The sequence below is a fragment of the Phaseolus vulgaris genome, unplaced genomic scaffold (assembly GCF_000499845.2).
Source record: "Phaseolus vulgaris cultivar G19833 unplaced genomic scaffold, P. vulgaris v2.0 scaffold_13, whole genome shotgun sequence".
NCBI lineage: Eukaryota > Viridiplantae > Streptophyta > Magnoliopsida > Fabales > Fabaceae > Phaseolus > Phaseolus vulgaris.
The window spans coordinates 580162-601608 of record NW_027174082.1 but is presented as its reverse complement, the minus strand read 5'-3'; the positions used below and the strand labels follow the sequence as shown (position 1 = coordinate 601608).

The following is a 21447-nucleotide window of genomic DNA, read 5'->3' as shown; positions in this document are numbered from 1 at the left end:
AAGTAGAGACTGTAATCACATTTGTAAAACACCTCAGAAATATATTTCATCTATTTCTTTCAACTTGGTATCAGAGTCATTTCGATCCTATCCTAGCGTGTGTTTGTTGGGCTTATCGTGTCACCCGCTATCGGACCGTTATCGGACCACCCATAATATGTTATCCCATGCACAAGTTGTCACTCTCGGCATGAGGGGGTGTGTTGGAGATCCCACATCGACTAGAGATGAAGACATTTCATTGTATATAAGTGGGTGCAAACCGTATCTTTATTTTTTAAAGGAAATACATCCTTGATCTTCTCAAAGAGACTGGTAAGTTGGGTTGTAAGACCACTGAAGTGTCAAAAGAGCAAAATCATAGGATTGAGAATGATGAGGAAAACCCAAAAGTGGAGAAGACACAATATCAAAAACTTGTGGGAAAACTCATTTATCTATCACACAATAGGCCAGACATAGCCTGTGTAGTTAGTGTGGTTAGCCAATTTATGCATGATCCAAGAGAAAGACACTTGCAGGCAGTAGATAGAATTATTCAGTACTTAAAAGCCTCTCCAGGAAAAGGATTGCTATTAAAAAAGAGGGAAAACTTATCCATGAAAGTATATACTGATGCTAATTATCCAAGATCAATTGTTGATAGGAAATCCACCACAGGCTACTGCACGTTCTTGGGTGGAAATCTGGTGACATGGAGGAGCAAGAAGCAAAATGTAGTTGCAAGATCAAGTACAGAGGTAGAATTTAGAGTCATGGCTCAAGGGGTGTGTGAACTCTTATGGATGAAGATCATACTTGATGACCTAAAAATAAAATATGAAGCTCCTATGGGCTTGGCGTGTGATAATAAGTCTGCTATCAGTATGGCACGCAATCCGGTTCAACATGATCGAACAAAGCACGTAGAGATAGACTGACACTTTATTAAAGAGAAGTTGGATGATGGTCTTATAGTCACCGAATACATCCCTTCAACACTCCAATTGGTAGATATGTTTACTAAGGGACTTCCCACAAAACGATTTGAAGATCTTACTTGCAAGTTGGGAATGATAGATATACATTCACCAACTTAAGGGGGATGTTGCATAATCAGGAGAATTATGTTATAATTAAGTCCAGATTCCATTTTATATTTATTAGGACAGATTGGTTAGTGATTTGATTTTATTTGATTTGTACAGCTTTAAACACTCATTATTTCTGGCTTTCATTGCCTATTATTTCTTTCTTTAATTAGGTTGTAAAACAGTCTATAAATAGAGACTGTAATCACATTTGTAAGATATCTCAGAAATATATTTTATCTATTTCTATCCACTTGGTATCAGAGCTCCTGATCTAAGAGACTCTGCTTCCGCAATTTTTTTTTTTAGCCTTAATTGCTGTAATCATTTTCCTTGACAGCATTCATTGCTGTAATCATTTTCCTTCACAGCCTTCATTGTTGCAATTATTTTTTTTTTTGGACAGCCTTCATTGCTGCAACTTTCTATCTTCCTTATTCTTTCTCCATTGACCACCACCACCACCTTGCGCCATTGACAGTTACTGCCACCGCCATTGACCACCGCAGACCACCATTGTCGTCGCTCGCCGGAAACCGCCGTCGGCCGCCGGAAACCGCCACCGGAAAATTTTTCCGGCGGATTTTTTTTTTTTTGTGTGAACAGGATCAAATTTTGCCAATCTGAAAAACTCAGTTGGTTTTGAACTCTCATGGACTCCCTTAGTAAGCCATCTAGCTATTGTTCCTTTACTATGAGTGATAAGAGTTCTAGTTTTTTATCCTTTAATGCTTCTAGTACTGAAAATATCTGGATTATAGACTCTGATGCTACTGATCATATGACACCTCATTCCTCTTCTTTTTCATCCTACACTACTTTATCCGGTAAGCCATATATTACTGTTGCTAATGGTTCCACTACCCCCATTAATGGTCGTGGTAACATTCACCTTCAACCTTCATTTCCTTTAAAAAATGTGCTTCATGTTCCCAAACTATCCAATAACCTCTTGTCTATTCAAAAGATTACCCAAGATTTAAATTGTGCAGTGGTATTTTTCCCTTCCCATTGTGTTTTTCAGGATCTTGCCACAGGGAAGACTATTCGAATTGCTAAAGAGCAGGGCGGGTTATATTATTTACAGCATGAAGAAAGTAACATAGGGTGCTAGACTACAGGCACACACTTCTAATCTTCAGCAAGGTCGTGAATCTTGGTCATCCTCTCAGATATGGCTTCAACACAGACGTCTTGGTCATCCTCCATTTAGTACCCTAAAGTCCTTATTTCCTGTTTTATTTACAAAAGTGTCTGCTGAGTCATTTCATTGTGATGTTTGTCAGTTTGCTAAACACCATCGGACAACTTTTCCTCCCAATGGTAATAAAAGTTCTAAACCTTTTGATCTTATTCATTCAGATGTATGGGGACCTTCACCTATTCCTAATATCTCGGGTGCAAAATGGTTTGTTTCATTTATTGATGATTGTACTCGGGTTACTTGGATATTCCTCATGAAAGATAAGTCTGAAGTTTTTCACTTGTTTGTAAAGTTTTACAGAATGATTCAAACACAATTTGAAAGTCCAATTAAGAGATTGCGTTCTGATTATGGAAGAGAATATGTGAACCAAAACCTTTCCAAGTTCCTTTAGGAAAATGGAGTTGTTCATGAATTAACCTGTGTGGACACTCCTCAACAAAATGGGGTTGCTGAAAGGAAAAATCGTCATCTCCTTGAGGTTACTCGAGCTTTACTTTTCCAAACATCTGTTCCTAGATCTTACTGGGGGGAAGCAGTCCTGACTGCCACTTATTTGATTAATAGATTACCCCCTCGGGTTCTAGAGGGTGTTACTCCTATTCAGGTTATGACCACATTCTATCCTTCTATTCCCATGTTGAATAGTCTTCAGAATCGTGTCTTTGGTTGTCCTACTTTTGTCCATGTTAATAGTCCTTATCGGGGTAAGTTAGATCCTCGTGCCATCAAATGTGTCTTCATCGGTTATGCCCCCAACAAAAAGGGGTACAAATGTTATCATCCTCAAAGTCTTAAAGTTTATATTTCCAAAGATGTCACCTTCCATGAAACAGAGTCTTTCTTTCCTAGTTCTCAGCTTCAGGGGGAGAGTATTCAAGAAGCTGAGGACCTTGAGTTGCCACCTTTTCCTTTGTTGTAGGATTTCGTTCTTAGGGAGGATGACAAAGACCCTGCACCAACATCATTACCAGAGAAGAATAATGAAGACAAATATTTTGGAAAACAATATCAACAAAGGCAACAAGAACCCGTCCTGGTCGAACAGCAACTTTAATTGTCTGAACCGGAGGTAAGAACTCATACCAGTGAGACTCTTGAGGACACCTTAAATACTGCTTTTGAACCTAACCTAAATGATTTACCTATTTCCTTGAGAAAAGAAAAAAGATCTTGTTCCAAATATCCTATATCCCAATTTGTGTCTACAGAAAAACTTTCTATGCAGCACCAGAGTTTTCTTTCAGCTATTGATTCTATCAAAATCCCTACATCGGTACAAGAAGCCTTAAAAGATGAGAACTGGATTCGAGCCATGAATGAAGAAATGAGCGCGTTAGAAAGGAATGAGACTTGGGAGATTGTAGAGAGACCAAAAGATAAGAAAGCAGTGGGTTGTAGGTGGATATACACAGTTAAGTATAAGTCTGATGGCACACTGGATCGGTATAAAGCAAGGTTGGTTGCAAAAGGGTACACTCAAACCTATGAGATCGATTATGAGGAGACTTTTGCTCCAGTGGCAAAAATGAATACCATCAGGATTATTCTCTCCCTGGCAGCACACTTTGGTTGGGCAATGCATCAATTTGATGTTAAAAATGCCTTTTTGCATGGAAGCTTGGAGGAAGAAGTATACATGGAGATTCCACCTGGTTATGGTATTGTTAATGAAGGGAATAAGGCGTGCAGACTTAAGAAGACCCTATATGGTATTAAACAATCACCTCGTGCTTGGTTTGGAAGGTTTACTCAAGCTATGGTATCTTTGGGGTACCGACAAAGCCAAGGTGACCATACTCTGTTTATAAAACATTCCCAGAATGGTAAACTCACTCTACTTTTGGTCTATGTAGATGATATGATTATTACAGGTGATGATGAGATTGAAAAACAAAATTTGAGGGAGAGACTAGCTGCTCAATTTGAAATGAAGGATCTTGGGAAGCTGAAGTACTTCCTTGGGATAGAGGTTGCTTACTTGAGACAGGGCATCTTTATTTCTCAAAGGAAATACATCCTTGATCTTCCCAAAGAGATTGGTAAGTTGGGTTGTAAGCCCACTGGAGTGCCAATAGAGCAAAATCATAGGATTGGGAATGATGAGGAAAACCCAAAAGTGGAGAAGACACAATATCAAAGACTTGTGGGAAAACTCATTTATCTTTCACACCCTAGGCCAGATATAACCTATACAGTCGGTGTGGTTAGTCAATTTATGCATGATCCAAGAGAAAGACACTTGCAGGCAGTAGATAAAATTATTCAGTACTTAAAAGCCTCTCCAGGAAAAGGATTGCTATTCAAAAAGGGGGAAAACTTATCCATGAAAGTATATACTGATGCTGACTATGCAGGATCGATTGTTGATAGGAGATCCACCACAGGCTACTGCATGTTCTTGGGTGGAAATCTGGTGACATGGAGGAGCAAGAAGCAAAATGTAGTTGCAAGATCAAGTGCAGAGGCAGAATTTAGAGCCATGGCTCAAGGGGTGTGTGAACTCTTATGGATGAAGATCATACTTGATGACCTAAAAATAAAATATGAAGCTCCTATGGGTTTGGCATGTGATAATAAGTCCGCTATCAGTATTGCACACAATCTGGTTCAACATGATCGAACAACGCACGTAGAGATAGACCGACACTTTATTAAAGAGAAATTGGATGATGGTCTTATAGCCACTGAGTACATCCCTTCAAGACTCCAATTGGCAGATATGTTTACTAAGGGACTTCCCACAAAACAATTTGAAGATCTTACTTGCAAGTTGGTAATGATAGATAAACATTCACCAGCTTGAGGGTGAGTGTTGCATAATCAGGAGAATTATGTTATAATTAAGTCCAGATTCCATTTTATATTTATTAGGACAGATTTGTTAGTGATTTGATTTTATTTGATTTGTACAGCTTTAAACACTCATTATTTCTGGCTTTCATTGCCTATTATATCTTTCTTTGATTAGGTTGTAAAACAGTCTATAAATAAAGACTGTAATCACATTTGTAAGATATCTCAGAAATATATTTGGAGATCCCACATCAACTAGAGATTAGAGCATTTCATTGTATATAAGTGGGTGCAAACCTCAACCTCATGAGCCGGTTTTATGGGGTTGAGTTAGGCTTAAAGTCCACTTTGTAATATGGTATCAGAGCCATTTCGAGCCCATCCTAGCGAGTGTTTGTGTTGGGCCTATCGTGCCACCCGCTATCGGGCCACTATCGGACCAACCATAATATATAATCGCACGCACGAGTTGGCAGTCTCGGCGTGAGGGGGTGTGTCGGAGATCCCACATCGACTAGAGATTAGAGCATTTCATTATATATAAGTGGGTGCAAACCTCAACCTCATGAGCCGGTTTTATGGGGTTGAGTATTGCGCAATCAGGAGAATTATGTTATAATTAAGTGCAGATTCCATTATATATTTATTATGACAGATTTGTTAGTGATTTTATTTTATTTGATTTGTACAACTGTAAACACCCATTATTTCTGGCTTTCATTACCTATTATTTCTTTCCTTACTTAGGTTGTAAAACAGTCTATAAATAGAGATTGTAATCACATTTGTAAAACACCTCAGAAATATATTTCATCTATTTCTTTCAACAATAATTATAGAAATAAGGAGCATATCTTATATAATGAAGTATATCTAGATTATATATCTATTATTAGGAACATTTTTATTTATTTTCGTATTATATCTTTATTAGTAAAGGACATTAAATCTTCAATATTTATTTATTGTTTCCATTCTCTCAATATAACTAAAGCATTCATGATATCTCAACAATACATGGTTTTTGCTCATTCTTCTCTCTTTCCTAAATTTCTCATGTCTTCTCTAGCTGAACTGAATATAGTTTATTTTTTTCACTTGACTTTTTCCATGAGTTATATAGAGAAAAAAGAAAAGAAAAAGCTTGTATTTTCTCAAGCTAAGATAAAATTTCTAACTATTTGCCAATTGGTATGTGTGGTCAATGACTATCCAGTATCAAACATGTTTCTCATAATTAAACTTTCTAGAGCTAACCTAAATGCCCAAACTTATTTCTCGTGTTGAAAAGCATCTAGTGTGTAAAGTTACTCTATTATAGCATTATTAGCTACTATTTTTAACTGTTTGTTGAAAACTTGATTTCTTAAGTATAAATGATTTATATTATAACATGATTGACTTTTCCAATATTTTGATCATCAATGCATATTGCCCACAAATTGCAAGCTTTTTTTATGTGAAATTGTAGGTCCTTTGCTTAAAGGCTTACTGTTAACATACATGTTCTAATTTTTGACAGTGCACAAGCTCATTCCTTGAATGAGATAATTGGGGGAAGATTTCTTGTTGGTCTTGGTATAGGTGTGAATACAGTTCTTGTTCCAATATATATATCTGAGGTACATGTTGTTATCAACTTTTGCTTTGTACATAATCATTTTCTTGTTGTCTTACCTTATCTGTACAGTCTACACTTAACGCCAAACTCCGGTGATGTTTTTCCTAATGGAAGAGGTGTTATTCAACTGTCTCTTGGGAGATTAGTTCTTAACAAAGTAATTGAGTCAGTTACATAAATGACTATAGGCTGTTAATATTCTTAGTTATATAGTTGTCATTGTGATAGATGTATTGAGCCTATAATACTTTGATTTGATCGTTAAGAAATAAGATCAGACTACCTTTCTTCCTCTATCTCTCTTTATTACCTTTAACATTATTTATTTGTTATATTGAAAACAAGCAGGCCAATCCTTAATTGTTATTATTTATTTCTATTTGTAATTATACTTTACATCTCCCCTTCCATGTTGAAAGTATATTCATATTTCTAATGAAAATGGTTTGTACTAACTAATTTTAAAACAAAAAAAAAACAAGTCTTTCTCACTCATGTTTCTTTGCTATCATGTGGTGCAGGTAGCCCCAACAAAATATAGAGGTGCCCTAGGGTCTTTATGTCAAATTGGCACTTGCCTTGGCATTATTACTTCACTAATTCTTGGAATACCTTCTGAGAATGATCTACACTGGTGAGTTTCTTTGTATTTTTTCCTTATAGATTCATGTGTTTGGTATTTAAATCTCAATTTTGACATGCATTTTCATGTTAAATTGGTTGAGGAGCATAGTTTTACATGGAGTGTAAAATTGCTGAATGTTAACAAGAGAAATTGAGGTATAATATCATGAGCTTTTTTGACTGAAATTGTCCATTGATTAGAACCTCATCACTTCTTTTTAGAATCCTTGTGAATATAGTAATGGTGGATATTAGGATTAATTAGACTGATTCTATATTTTTGTTGTGAGCCTAACTTCAACGATTTAGGGGAAGAAAACAAAAACTCTTATTTTCATTTAGGATAAATTCCTTGTGTATATTGAACACACATATAGTTATGTTTATAAAGAGAAAAAACATACAAAAAAATATGGGCTAAGCCCATTACATAGATAAAAATATCTAATAATATCTATAATATCTAACAATATCTTAATATCTAACAATATCTATAATATCTAACAATATCTATAATGGCAGTTAAGAGAAAATGAGAAACATTTATATCCTTTTTACGATCAAGTGAACCCCAAAAAGACACATTTCTGTGACCTAGGAGATGATTTATCAAGACCAGGACTAAAATTATGAACAAAACATGTGGACCCAAAAACTTTGGGACGTAAGGGGTGGAGCAGGTCATTTGGATTAATGAAATAACATGCACTAAGAACAACATCACCCAAAAAACGCTGAGTTACCTCACCATGGATTAAAATAGTACAGTTGTTTGAACAAGATGTCTATTCTTGCGCACAACTATCCCTTTTTGTTGAGGTGTATAGGCACATGAAGTTTGATTTCATTGTCAAAGATTTGAAATATAGAAAACAACTCATAACGGTTTTTCATTAAAAACCCCCAAGTACATTTTGAATAATCATCAATTAAAGTAACAAAATACTGAAATCCTAAATTAGACTTAATACGACTTGCTCCCCAAATTTCAGAGCAAACTAAGGCAAAAGGAGATGAAACATGTTGTGAGACAGTACTAGGAAAAGAATTACAAATGTGTTTCCCTAACTGACACGACTCACACAGTAAACGTGATAAATTAGACAAACTTGGAACAAGCTACTGCATCTTGGCAAGACTCGTATGACCCATCCTCTCAGATATGGCTTCAACACAGACGTCTTGGTCATCCTCAATTTAGTACCCTAAAGTTCTTATTTCCTCTTTTATATACAAAAGTGTCTGCTGAGTCTTTTCATTGTGATGTTTGTCAGTTTGCTAAACACCATCAGACAACTTTTCTTCCCAATGGTAATAAAAGTTCTAAACCTTTTGATCTTATTCATTCAGATGTATGGGGACCTTCACCTATTCCTAACATCTCGAATCAAAATGGTTTGTTTCATTTATTGATGATTGTACTTGGGTTACCTAGATATTCCTCGTGAAAGATAAGTCTGAATTTTTCACTTGTTTGTAAATTTTTACAAAATGGTTAGAACACAATGTGAAAGTCCAATTAAGAGATTGCATTCTGATAATGAAAGAGAACATGTGAACCAAAACTTTTCCAAGTTCCTTCAGGAAAATGGAGTTGTTCATTTATTAACTTGTGTGGACACTCCTCAACATGAATTAACTTGCTGAAAGGAAAAATCGTCATCTTCTTAAGATTACTAGAGTTTTACTTTTCCAAACGTCTGTTCCTAGATCTTACTGGGGAAGCAGTTCTGACTGCCACTTATTTGATTAATAGATTACCCTCTCGGGTTCTAGAGAGTGTGACTCTTATTCAGCTTATGACCACATTCTATCATTCTATTCCTGTGTTGACTAGTCTTCAAAATCGTGTCTTTAGTTGTCCTGCTTTCTCCATGTTCATAGTCCTTATTGGGGTAAGTTAGATCCTCGCGCCATCAAATGTGTCTTCATCGGTTATGCCCCCAACAAATAGGGGTACAAATGTTATCACCCTCAAAGTCATAAAATCTATGTTTCCAAGGATGTTACTTTTCATGAAACAAAGTCTTTCTTTACTAGTTCTCAGTTTCATGGGGATAGTATTCAAGAATCTTAGGTTCTGGAGTTGCCACCTGTTTCTTTGTTGCAGGATTACATTCTTAGGGAGGATGACAAAGACCTTACGCCATCATTATTACCATCAAAGAATAATGAGGACATATATTTTGGAAAACAATATCAGTGAAGCAACAAGAACCCGTCCTGGTCGAACAACAACTTCAATTGTCCAAACCGGAGGTAAGAACCCATACCTATGAGACTCTTGAGGACACCTTAAATACTTCTTTTGAACCTAACCTAAATGATTTACCTATTTCCTTGAGAAAAAAAAAAGATCTTGTGCCAAATATCCTATATCCCAAATTGTGTCTATAGAAAAACTTTCTATACAACACCCAAGTTTTCTTTCAGCTATTGATTCTATCAGAATCCCTACATCAGTACAAGAAGCCTTAAAAGATGAGAATTGGATTCAAGCCATGAATGAAGAAATGAGCGTATTAGAAAGGATTGAGACTTGGTAGATTGTAGAGAGACCAAAGGATAAGAAAGCAGTGGGTTGTAGGTGGATATACACAGTTAAGTGTAAGTCTGATAGCACACTGGATCAGTATAAAGCAAGGTTGGTTGCAAAAGGGTATACTCAGACCTATGGGATAGATTATGAGGAGACTTTTGCTCCAATTGCAAAAATGAATACAGTCAGGATTATTCTCTCCCTGACAACACACTTTGGTTGGGCGATGCATTAATTTGATGTTAAAAATGCCTTCTTGCATGAAAGCTTGGAGGAAAAAGTATACATGGAGATTCTACCTGGTTATGGTGCTATTAATGAAGCGAATAAGGTGGGCTGACTAAAAGAAGGCTCTATATGATCTTAAACAATCACATCGTGCTTGGTATGGAAGGTTTACTCAAGCTATGGTATCTTTGGGGTACCAACAAAGCCAAGGTGACCATACTCTGTTTATAAAACATTCTTTGAATGGTAAACTCACCCTACTTTTGGTCTATGTAGATGATATGATTATTATAGGTGATGATGAGATTGAAAAATAAACTTTGAAGGAGAGACTAGTTGCTCAATTTGAGATGAAGGATCTTGGAAGCTGAAGTACTTCCTTGCGATAGAGGTTTCTTACTCTAGACAGAGCATCTTTATTTCTCAAAGAAAATACATCCTTGATCTCCTCAAAGAGACTGATAAGTTGGGTTGCAAGACCACTGAAGTGCCAATAGAGCAAAATCATGGGATTGGGAGTGATGAGGAAAATCCAAAGGTGGAGAAGACACAATATCAAAAACTTGTGGGAAAACTCATTTATCTATCACACACTAGGCCAGACATAGCTTATGCAGTTAGTGTGATTAGCCAATTCACGCATGATTCAAGAGAAAGACACTTGCAAGCATTAAATAGAATTTTTCAGTACTTAAAAGTCTCTCCAGGGAAAGCATTGTTATTCAAAAAAGGGGAAAACTTATCCATGAAAATATATACTGATGCTGACTACGCAGGATCAATTGTTGATAAGAGATCCACCATAAGCTATTGCATGTTCCTGGGTGGAAATCTGGTGACATGGAGGAGCAAGAAACAAAATGCAGTTGCAAGATCAAGTGCAAAGCAGAATTTAGAGTATGGCTCAAGGGGTTTGTGAACTATTATTGATGAAGATCATACTCGATGATCTCAAAATAAAATATGAAGCTCCTATGGGTTTGGTGTGTGATAATAAGTTCGTCATCAGTATTGCACATAATTCAGGATTGGCTCTAAGTGTGTAGTTTACATAAGAGATATCAATCCTAAATTTATACACGCTTAGGGATGTTTACTTATTGATGAAAATAATAACAGAATCAATAACAAAATAACATAAGCTATGGGCTAAGCCCATTACATTCAACAGGAGTCATGAATCACCATAGTTATGTGATAGTCTGGTTGTCATCATTGTCCCAAATTTGAAAGTTAGTGTTCTCTTGGGATATGGCTCTCTTTCAACATGGTTAAGCCTAACCATACTCTTAATTGTGTGTCTAAGAAATTGAGCCCACTGGAGGATAATTTTGACCATTAAGATGATTATAATCAGGAAAATGTGGAAGATCAACATTGCTTAGCAACAACGCTTGCGTTCTATGTGCGAAAAGGGAAACTATTGGTGTGAGTATGTGGACTCTTTATTGGTTGCATTACTTCGACAATAGGTAGGTTGAAGGGCAGCGAATCTCCTATTATGGTTGATGGCCAAAATAGAGTCACTAATGAGAATAGGGTATTGGTGGTGACAATGGTGGAGATGCGGACAATGAAGTTTAAAAGCGGTGACAATCACAACTTGGAAGCACTTTCGGCAACCCAAAAAAAAAGAGAGATGGGTATTTCAGGCAACCATAAAAGGAAGTGCAGCTAAGGTGTCAAAGAATAAGATGCAAAAGTAGAGCCCTAAAATCGAGAGCTCTGATACTAGCTTGAAAAGGATTAGGTATCTGAGAGGAAAAAGATATTTGTTTAACTGATTGAATTTAAAAATAGTACATGAGTCGTAGAGTAATGATTACAAAGATCTCTAGTACATTACACTACCACATTCGTAATGATTACAATATCTTCTTGTAACTCAATAATTCTTTTTGTCCTAACTCAATAGAGAGTATGACTAGGGACATTGAGAGATTTTGATCCTGCCATTCTAGTACGGTTCCGTATTTCTGTAAGCTTTGTAACACTTTTGTTCAACAACTCCTCAGCCAAGCATATCAGTAAATGGGATAAAGGATCCCTTGCCTCACCCGTAACAGCCCTTATGGAACCGAATACTCTTGTGGAAGATAAAAAATTCAAATCCAAACCTGTATGAGTGTTTCTTTTTGTCCTTGGATTAAAATCCAGTTTACATTAGGACATTCTCAATATTCCCAAATTAAGAAATACACAAGCTGCGTAGAATTTGAAGTGAAGAGGCTAGACATTGCCTACACAATTAGTGAGGTAGGAAAACCCTTTATCTATCACAAACAAGACCAGAGATGGCCTATGCAATTAGTGTGGTTAGTCAGTTTATGTTTCATTGAATAGAAAAACAATGCAAGCAGTTGAGTCAATTCTTTATTACTTGATGCCAAACTTAGGAAAGGGGTTACTATTCAGGGAAAAGATATTTTGACCCTAAAAATGAGTAAATACCCAAATTCATCCGTGAAAGATGAGTGCGCTTGCTGATAGGTCCCTGTTTTCTGTTATTTCAGATTGGACTTCAACGATGTAGAGCCAGCGGCCAAGGCTCAGAGCCTTGTTTTGCAGCATTATAAAGAGCTCCGTGAAAATATTGTTTGGTAACAATGGCCTTTGGATTCATCTAGAGTTCAATAATGTATTTTGAACTTAATGTAAGAGGAACATACTTTTCTATGGTTGAATGAAATCAAGTCTGCACATGCAAATTCACGTTGATTCTTCCATCAATTATATGTTTAGTCTTCAAAAAATGAAAATTGTTTTCCAAATAATGTATATTTTGAACCAGCAAAACATATTTCAGGTGGAGGACAATGCTGTATATTGCTAGCATCCCAGGTATTCTGGTTGCAATTGGTATGCAGTTTACTGTTGATAGTCCACGGTGGCTTTGCAAGGTAGGAGCTTATTATTTGCTTGACTTATAAGTACAAACTTTTCCACAGTTTATACAGCTTTTAACATTTCTGCTCAGGCTGGGAGAATAAATGATGCTAAAACAGTAATATGTGAGCTTTGGGGGGCATCCGAAGTTGATAGCGCAATTGAGGAATTTCAGTCAGTCAGCAAGGATGATAGTGGCGATTCAGACAGCAGATGGTCAGAGATCTTGGAGAAGCCACATTCTAGAGGTTGTGTAAAGGTGGTTTTGGCTGTTACTATTAGATAGTAGGCAGCATTCACTGCTTGGAAAATTATTCTTTACCCTGTCCTAGTAGCCTAATTGATATGAGTACCAAGTCAAGAGAAATATAAGCACATAAAAGTAATAGTTTCAATTGAAGAGGGGAATGAATTTAGCTCCATAAAACATAACTTTCTTCTTTTATACACAATTACATATTTATGATCATTACTTGTGCTTGCTACTTGAAACTTGGATGTATAAAATTTGCTGTGGATTTTCTTGTGTGATTGCAGTTGCCTTTATTGGAGGTGCTCTTTTTGTATTGCAGCAGTTTGCTGGCATTAATGGAGTTCTTTATTTTTCATCATTGACCTTTCAAGAAGTTGGAGTTGAAAGTAGTGCTTTAGCAAGCTTGTTTGTTGGGCTTACTAACTTTGCAGGTTTGAAGTCTTCTCTACTTAGCATTCTTATGGATATAAATTTCTTCTCGAAATCTGATTCTGATTGCTCTTATCTTTTTTTTCTCTTCAGGTGCACTTTGTGCATTATACTTAATTGATAGGGAAGGGAGACAGAAACTTCTAATAGGAAGCTACCTAGGAATGGTAAGTGTGTAAAGAATGTTCATAACTTCATGATTTGTAATTATCTGTGAACAAAAGGAGACATCTGTTACAAACTAAGAATCAAGAATATGAAAGAAGAGATAGATTTAATTCAATAAATAACAACGGTTTGCAGAGAAAACTCTCCGAGTGTTTCCCCTTCAACGCTTGTAAGTTGGACAGATAGTGATCTGCCCATTACCATTTATAGGAGAAGGCCCTGTTGGCCCAACTATAAATAATGAAGGTCTAATAGTGCAAAAGAGAAAGAAAGGAAACAATTTGGTTAAGGGGGAGAAAAATAACAATGGCAACAGGTGGCAATGAGGGATTAGAGGAAGGTAAAACTAAGGGAAATTAAGGGAATATTCATACTGAGGAGCGTCACTGAAAGTTAATATGGCAATGAGTAGACGGACTGTCCCAGTAGTCAGGCAAAGAAAATGTTAGGAATGAATTTAAGGAGCATCTAAAATAGAAAAAACCTCTACAGGTTTATTATAGAAAGAAAAAAAGAGGAAGGTTCATTATAAATAATAGTTGACTGGGTCAAGAGGTTAGTTATTTTTGTTAAGTAGGATTTCTTTCTCTTTAGTGCGGGGTGATTGGTGATTTTTTTGTTTTACTGGTTTTTTTCCATTGAGAAAGGGAGAGTGCTCTCCTTTTGGGCGTATATTTTGTATACCTTTGTTCTTGAAAGAGTATGGTTGATAATCAATACAGAAGTTACACAGTTTTTTACTCTCTTGTTGTGTCATTGTGTTGTTCTTTGTTAGGATTCTATTATCTTTTTCTTTTTGTTTAAAGATATTCCTAACATAAAATGTGACGAGGGAAAGGAGACAGCTGTCCCTTTTGTTTCTGTTTTTCACATTTTCTAAGTGTATCTTCTCCTACTCTCTGCTATGATCTCTCCTGAAAAGGTTAACTGTTTTATCAACAAAACAGGGCTATGATTACAAGTTCGTATCACATCACACACACTGAGCTCTTTTATATTTTTTCAAATAGTGTAGTTTTTCTCCCAATATTATCACCGATGAATTTCACTTGTGCATCTTTGTAGGCAATTTCAATGTTTCTTGTGTCCTCTGCTATCATCTGTCCATTGGACGAGCGACTCAGCAACAACTTATCAATACTAGGAACTATTATGTAAGCATTTACTTGTTGCTATGAGTCTAGTGCCATATGTCTTAGCAAAATCAACCTAGCTTTTTTATCCACAATAAAACTTAGGTGACAATTACTCGATGCTATAGGAAATAGAGAGACGTTGAACTAAAACCGTGTGATTGAGACGGGACGGGTGCTTTATCTCTATTGAGAAAACAAATCAATACAATAAATAAAGGAGATATGATATCCTCTAATAGTAATGATTTGATATATATGATCTAGATATTTCTGATTATAACAAATTATAAAAAAATATTCCTAATTATATATGATCTATGCATTATTTCTATAATTATAACACTCTCTTAAGCTAGAGCATATAAATCATATGTGATTGTTAACATAAAGTAAAAAGAGATATAGGATTAATCCCTTCTGTATACTGAACTCATAGGGTTATATATTCATAGATACAAATAATACAAAATATATCGGTTAAGCCCATTACATCTAACACTACCACTCAGACTGGTGCATATAAATCGTATGTACTAGGCTTGTTACAAATATAATCAATTTTAGGTCCCTATAAATATTTAGTGAAAATATCTGCTAATTGATTATTCGAATTAAAAAACTCAGTCTTGATGCCTCCAGTTACAATATCTTTTCGAATAAAATGGTAATCAATCTCAATATTTTTGGTCCTTTCCTGAAAGATGGGATTTGAGATAACATGAAGAACATCCTGATTATCACATATAAGTGTGTCATTTTAGTGACCTCTCCAAATTGCAATTTTTTAAGTAACTGTTTAAGCCAAATAAACTCACAAGTAGTTGAGGCCTTAACCTTATATCCTGTTTTTGCACTAGATCTCGCCATAACATTTTGATTCTTGCTTTTCCAAGAGATCAAAGTATCACCAATGGAAACACAATATTCATTAGTAGATCTTCTATCAGAAAGAGATCCCGGCCAATCAATGTCTGAATAACATACAACTTTAGTATGGTTATTGTGACCATATAGCAAACCTTTTCCAGGAGAACCTTTAATGTACTTCAATATATGAATAATTGCATTCCAATGATCTATACAAGGAGATTAAGAAATTGACTCACCACAATGACTACAAAGGCAATATCAGGACAAGTAACATCCCCAGTTACCTTATCAAATTTCTATGTCATGACGTTTAATATATACATTGTTGTGTGATTAGGATATAATTATTCCATAATTAGTGCAGATTCCATTTTCTATTTATTAGGACATATTTGATATCTTTTGGTGACTATAGACTACCGTCGTTGACCACCAACCACTGTTGACTGCCACCGGAAAAAAATTCCAACGAGTTTTGTGAACAAGACCTTTACCATTAGAGTCGGATTTCGCCAATCTGCAAAGCTCAGTCGGTTTTGAGCTCTCATGGACTCCCTTAGTAAGACATTTAGCTCTTGTTCCTTACCATAAGTGGTAAAAGTTCTAGCTTCTTATCCTTTAATGTTTCTGGTACTGAGAATATTTGGATTATAGACTCTGATGTTATGGACCATATGACACCTCATTTCTCTTATTTTTCATCCTACACTGCTTTATTTGGTAACCAAAATATTATTATTGCTAATGGTTCCAATATCCCCGTTACTGGTTGTGGTTCGTAACATCCACTTTCAACCTTCCTTTCTTTTAAAAAATCTGTTTCATGTTTCCAAACTATCTAATAACCTCTTGTTTATTCATAAGGTTGCCCAAGATTTAAATTGTGCAGTGGTATTTTTTCATTCCCATTGTGTATTTCAAGATTGTCAAAGGGAAGACGATTGGAATTGCTAAAGAGCAGGCGGGTTATACTACTTATAGCATGAAGGAAATAAAAAGTGTGCCAGAATGCAAACACTCACTTCTAATGTTCAGCCAGACTCTGATCCTCTCTCTCATATATGGCTTCAACACAGACGTCTTGGTCATGCAGTAAGTAGTATAACCCGCTCTGCTCTTTAGTAATTCCAATCGTCTTCTTTCTGGCAAGATCCTGGAAAACACAATGGGAATGGAAAAATATCATTGCACAATTTAAATTTTGGGTAAGCTTATGAATAGACAACAGGTTATTAGTAGTTTTGAAACATGAAACACATATTTTTAAAATAAAGGAAGGTGGATGTTACCACAACCAATAACGGGGATATTGGAATCATTAGTAACAATAATATGTTGGTTTCTAGATAAAGCAGTGTATGGTGAAAAATAAAAGGAATGAGGTGTCATATGGTTAGTAGCACCAGAGTCTATAATCCAGATATTCTCAGTGCTAAGCATTAAAGGATAAGAAGCTAGAATGCTTACCATTCATGGTTAAGGAACAAGAGCTGGATGTCGAAGGGAGTCCATGAGAGCTCAAAAACGAATGAGCTTTGGAGATCGGTGAAATTCGGTTCTAATGTTAGTGATCCGGTTCACAAAACTCGCAGGAAAATAATTTTTCCAGCGGCAGTGGGTGGTCAACGAAAAAAAGGTTGTAGCAATGAAGGTTGCAGCAATGAAGTCTACCTAGAAAAAAGGTTACAGGAATGAAAGCTGCCCGGAAAAATTGCAGAAGCAAAGACTCCCAAGATCGGGAGCTTTGATGCCAAGTTAAAAGAAAAAGATTGAATATATCTCTGAATGTATTTACAAATGTGATTACAAGTCTAAATTTACAATCTAATAGATAAAGCAAGAAATAATAGATAATTAAAGCTATACAAATCAAATCACCAAAAGATATCAAATTTGTCATAAAAAATGGAAAACGGAATCTGCACTAATCATGAAATAATTTTCTCCTAATCACTAATAACCAAGGAGTCAGTTTTCAACTGCTCTATATACAATATTCACGCACGAGAACATTATTATAGAATTGCAACATTAAGCAATTGACACTATTAGGTAATGAAATATGATGATGTTTTGCCTAATTCAATAATCACATTTAAAATGCCTTTACTTTAAAAGTTAGCATAATTCCTTTATTATTTATTAACATGAAAGTAGATGATAGCTTGAAGATGTTCCTAGTATTTTATATTTTCTAGAAGATTGACGCAAGGAAGGAGCATTTTTCCTTTATATTATTCCACAGGTATATATTCTCTTTTGCAATTGGCGCTGGACCCGTAACTGGCATCATTATATCAGAGCTTAGCAGTACTAGGACACGAGGGAAAATCATGGGATTCAGTTTTTCTACCCATTGGGTGTGTATTGAAACCTTTCCTCCATTGAAAGCTTTTTCATGTCAATTTAGTTGGTAAATGTGATGGAATTTTTCTGGCTTCTTATTTTAATTTGTCCTTTATATCTAGGTGTGCAATTTTGTGGTGGGGTTATTCTTCCTTGAGTTAGTGGAGAAATTTGGAGTTGCACCTATATATGCCAGCTTTGGAGCAGTTTCCCTGTCAGCTGCAACATTTTCCTATTACTTCATAGTAGAAACAAAGGGTCGGTCTTTAGAAGAAATTGAACGATCCTTAAATGTGAAAGCTTGAACCAATGAATCTTATGGTGCACCAATCCATTTATTTGGGAAGGTTTTATTTTGGGGTTAAGCATCAGTATCAGCTTAACTGATACCAAGATGTTTGAAGACTGATATCATGATGTAATATAAACAACATAATACAAGTCTTGGAGCAGAGGTTTTAAGACCAAAATTGCTTAGAAATCGATGAGATATATTTGATTTTATGTGAATTTATTTGTTTGAGATCATGATTTGTATATGTATATTATATTATCCATAAATTATTGACAGCTTACCTATCTTGTGTTTTCTATGTAACTTTTTGTTGAGATCGTACCTTGTGAGAGATGATTAGGTCGAAGTGGTAGTTATAGACGAACACAAGGATTTTTTATTTTTTTTAGGTGTGTATGCCTATGTAGTTTATGAATACTTTGGTGATATAAACACTTTGTGTTGAAGATGGGAGCTTTGATGAATCAAATCCACATGAAGCCTGAAGCTGTGCTGTTTTCTGGGTTTGGGTTTAGATTAGGTTGTTTAGAATCTATGTTAAGATCAGTTATAATTCCTATACAAAGATTGATCAATCAGTTTTAAAAGAAACAAAGTGTTTTTCCATGCAAAGAGAAAACAACCAGTTGAATTGTCGAGATAATCGATTATTTGTCACTTAGCTGGCAATGAGGTTTTGAAACTGTTTTTTTTTTTAATTGGTTTTATAACTACCTAACTCATTCAACCGGTTAAATCGTGGTTTCAACCGGTTAAATGAGTGTTGTGCTAACAGTTTTTTTAAAACCTGTTTCAACTATTTTAAATGAGATCAAAATTGATTTGACTTTGTTTTGTTGCCTTAAACGGCTAAATTTCAAATGCTATAAATATAGCCTTCTTTCAAATGATTAATACGAATGAAAGAGAGAAGTTTTTACACTCAGATTTGAGATTAAAAAAAGAGAGAGATTACAATCTGTTTGTGAAAGAAGTTTTCCAAGATTAGCAAGATTGCTTTTAAGCTTTGTTGTGGTTCAAGAACTGATCATAAGGTTTCTGGTTTTTGTAATCCAGGTGTTTTCTACCCTTAGTTTCTTGTAATTGAATTCTGATATTGTAAAAGTGTATGTAAAATCCTGTAAAGTCAGTGTGATTCTGGCTTGAGGTGTATGCTGGTGTAAAGAGGGTGAGTAGGCTTTTTGGGATTCAAAGTCACCTCTTTGTGGTGTGTTGTTGTAAACTGTGATTGGTTACATAATGGAATACTCAGTGGTTTGACTGAGGACTGGATGTAGCTCAGGGGTTGAGTGAACCTGTATAAACTTTGTGTGTGAATCACTCTATTATAATCTGTTTGATATTTGTTTTGCTGTCATAATCAACCGGTTATTTCATATTTCAACCGATTGATATTTCTACTTTACAAACTACTTATACTTGCTTTTGTCTCTGAAATATAAAATGGCGGTTATATCGAAGTTTTAATCGATTGTTTTCCTGATAATAGTTTTATTAGCTTATTTCTTTTGGCCTCTCTAATTCTTCTTTCTATAATTCATTAAAGAAATTATTCTTAGTTATCATTTGTGAAAACCTTTCATAAAACAATTCACCCCCTCCCCCCTCTTGTTTAAGTCATCAATTCTAAAAATTGGTATCAAGAGCGAGGTTCTTGAAAGTTATTCAAGTTTTGATTCTAAATCCTTTTAATGGCTGAAAAGTTTTCTTTTGGGGAATGTGCCTGTTTAAACAAACCACCATTGTTCTGTGGTATGAACTATGAACTGTGGTGCATAAGACAAATTGTTTTGAGTAATACAAATGTTGATTTCAAAAATCTTGAAATGATTTATAAAATCTCCTCTTGCAATTGTGATTCAAATTGTTGTAAAAATTGTAAAACCCTTTAAGAAAAAGTTGTATATCTTGTGAAAACTATTGATATTCTTTCGAAAAGGAAATCAAACTTTGAGAATGTTTTAGCATGTCAACAGTGTGTTTTTGGGAAATCAGGTTTGGGTTTTAACCCACAAAGCAAAAACTTTAGCTTTTCAGAATCTTTTTCAAACCTCACGAAAAATCAATCGGTTAAAGGTACAAAACAACCGGTTGTTTGTTGTTTCTATTGCATGAAAAAGGGTTACTCTGTTAGATTATGTAAAATAAGAAAAGTTTATGTTCCCAAAGGTATTTTAAAATGGGTGTCTAAGATTTTGAAGGTTCCTAAGGTTGCTACTAACATCATTGGACTCAAATTCATAAGGGGACCAAATCTTGCTTCTTAATCTTTTCTTGTAGGTATCCTTGGCAGCCAAGAATTACTTTTGTGCTTGAAGAATGACTGCTAAAAGGAAAAACAACAAGAGTAAAGATAGTCTCTGTTTGTCAAAACTGTACACGTGTTCTTAAAAGAATAGTTCCTATTTCTCTTCCTTACTTGGACAATCAATCCTAAGTTCAATTCTGTATGTCTATAAAGTGTTTCTGGTTTATATCTGCCCTATTATCATTCAAATGATGTGTGCCTTAACATGCATATGTGTTTCTCAGGTTCTGGTGAAGGATTTGGATTTTCTATGTTTAAAAATCCCTGGTTATTTCTGCAAAACAACCGATTATTTTAGCTTTGACAGTGCTACATTTGGTCCTGCTTTATTTGTTTAAGCTTTGATTTGAATACATGATCCTTCTCTATACCATTAGTAGTCAAATACACATTTATTGAACATGGTCTTTTTGTGCAGTTATTGATTATTTATAGCATGAAAAAATTTGAAAAATTGTTTGTTTTAATCATTGCATAAATCGAAACAACCGATTGATTTCTCTTTGACCAACACTGGGCAAATCTGTTTTTAAATCTAAGATCTGATTTGATGTTTTGTTCAAACCCAGTGATGTTTGTGGTCTATATTGCATTAATTGCTTGTTTGAATACAATTTACACCTACTGTATCTGCTATTAAAGATCAAATTCCTCCAAACCTTGAAAATCAAAAC

General features: G+C 35.3%; 1 protein-coding gene across 1 annotated transcript in view; it reads left to right on the top strand.

Annotated features, from left to right (window-relative positions):
- Positions 1–18745, top strand: part of LOC137816903 (probable plastidic glucose transporter 1) — a 31272-nt gene extending 12527 nt beyond the window's left edge. The window contains exons 3-11 of the mRNA XM_068620074.1: positions 6593–6692; positions 7213–7325; positions 12889–12982; positions 13060–13216; positions 13506–13652; positions 13744–13817; positions 14884–14972; positions 18070–18184; positions 18293–18745. Of these exons, the coding sequence (XP_068476175.1) occupies positions 6593–6692; positions 7213–7325; positions 12889–12982; positions 13060–13216; positions 13506–13652; positions 13744–13817; positions 14884–14972; positions 18070–18184; positions 18293–18475 (1072 nt within the window). The 3' untranslated portion in view covers positions 18476–18745. The remainder of the gene's footprint in view (positions 1–6592; positions 6693–7212; positions 7326–12888; positions 12983–13059; positions 13217–13505; positions 13653–13743; positions 13818–14883; positions 14973–18069; positions 18185–18292) is intronic.
- The last annotated feature ends 2702 nt before the right edge of the window (positions 18746–21447 follow it).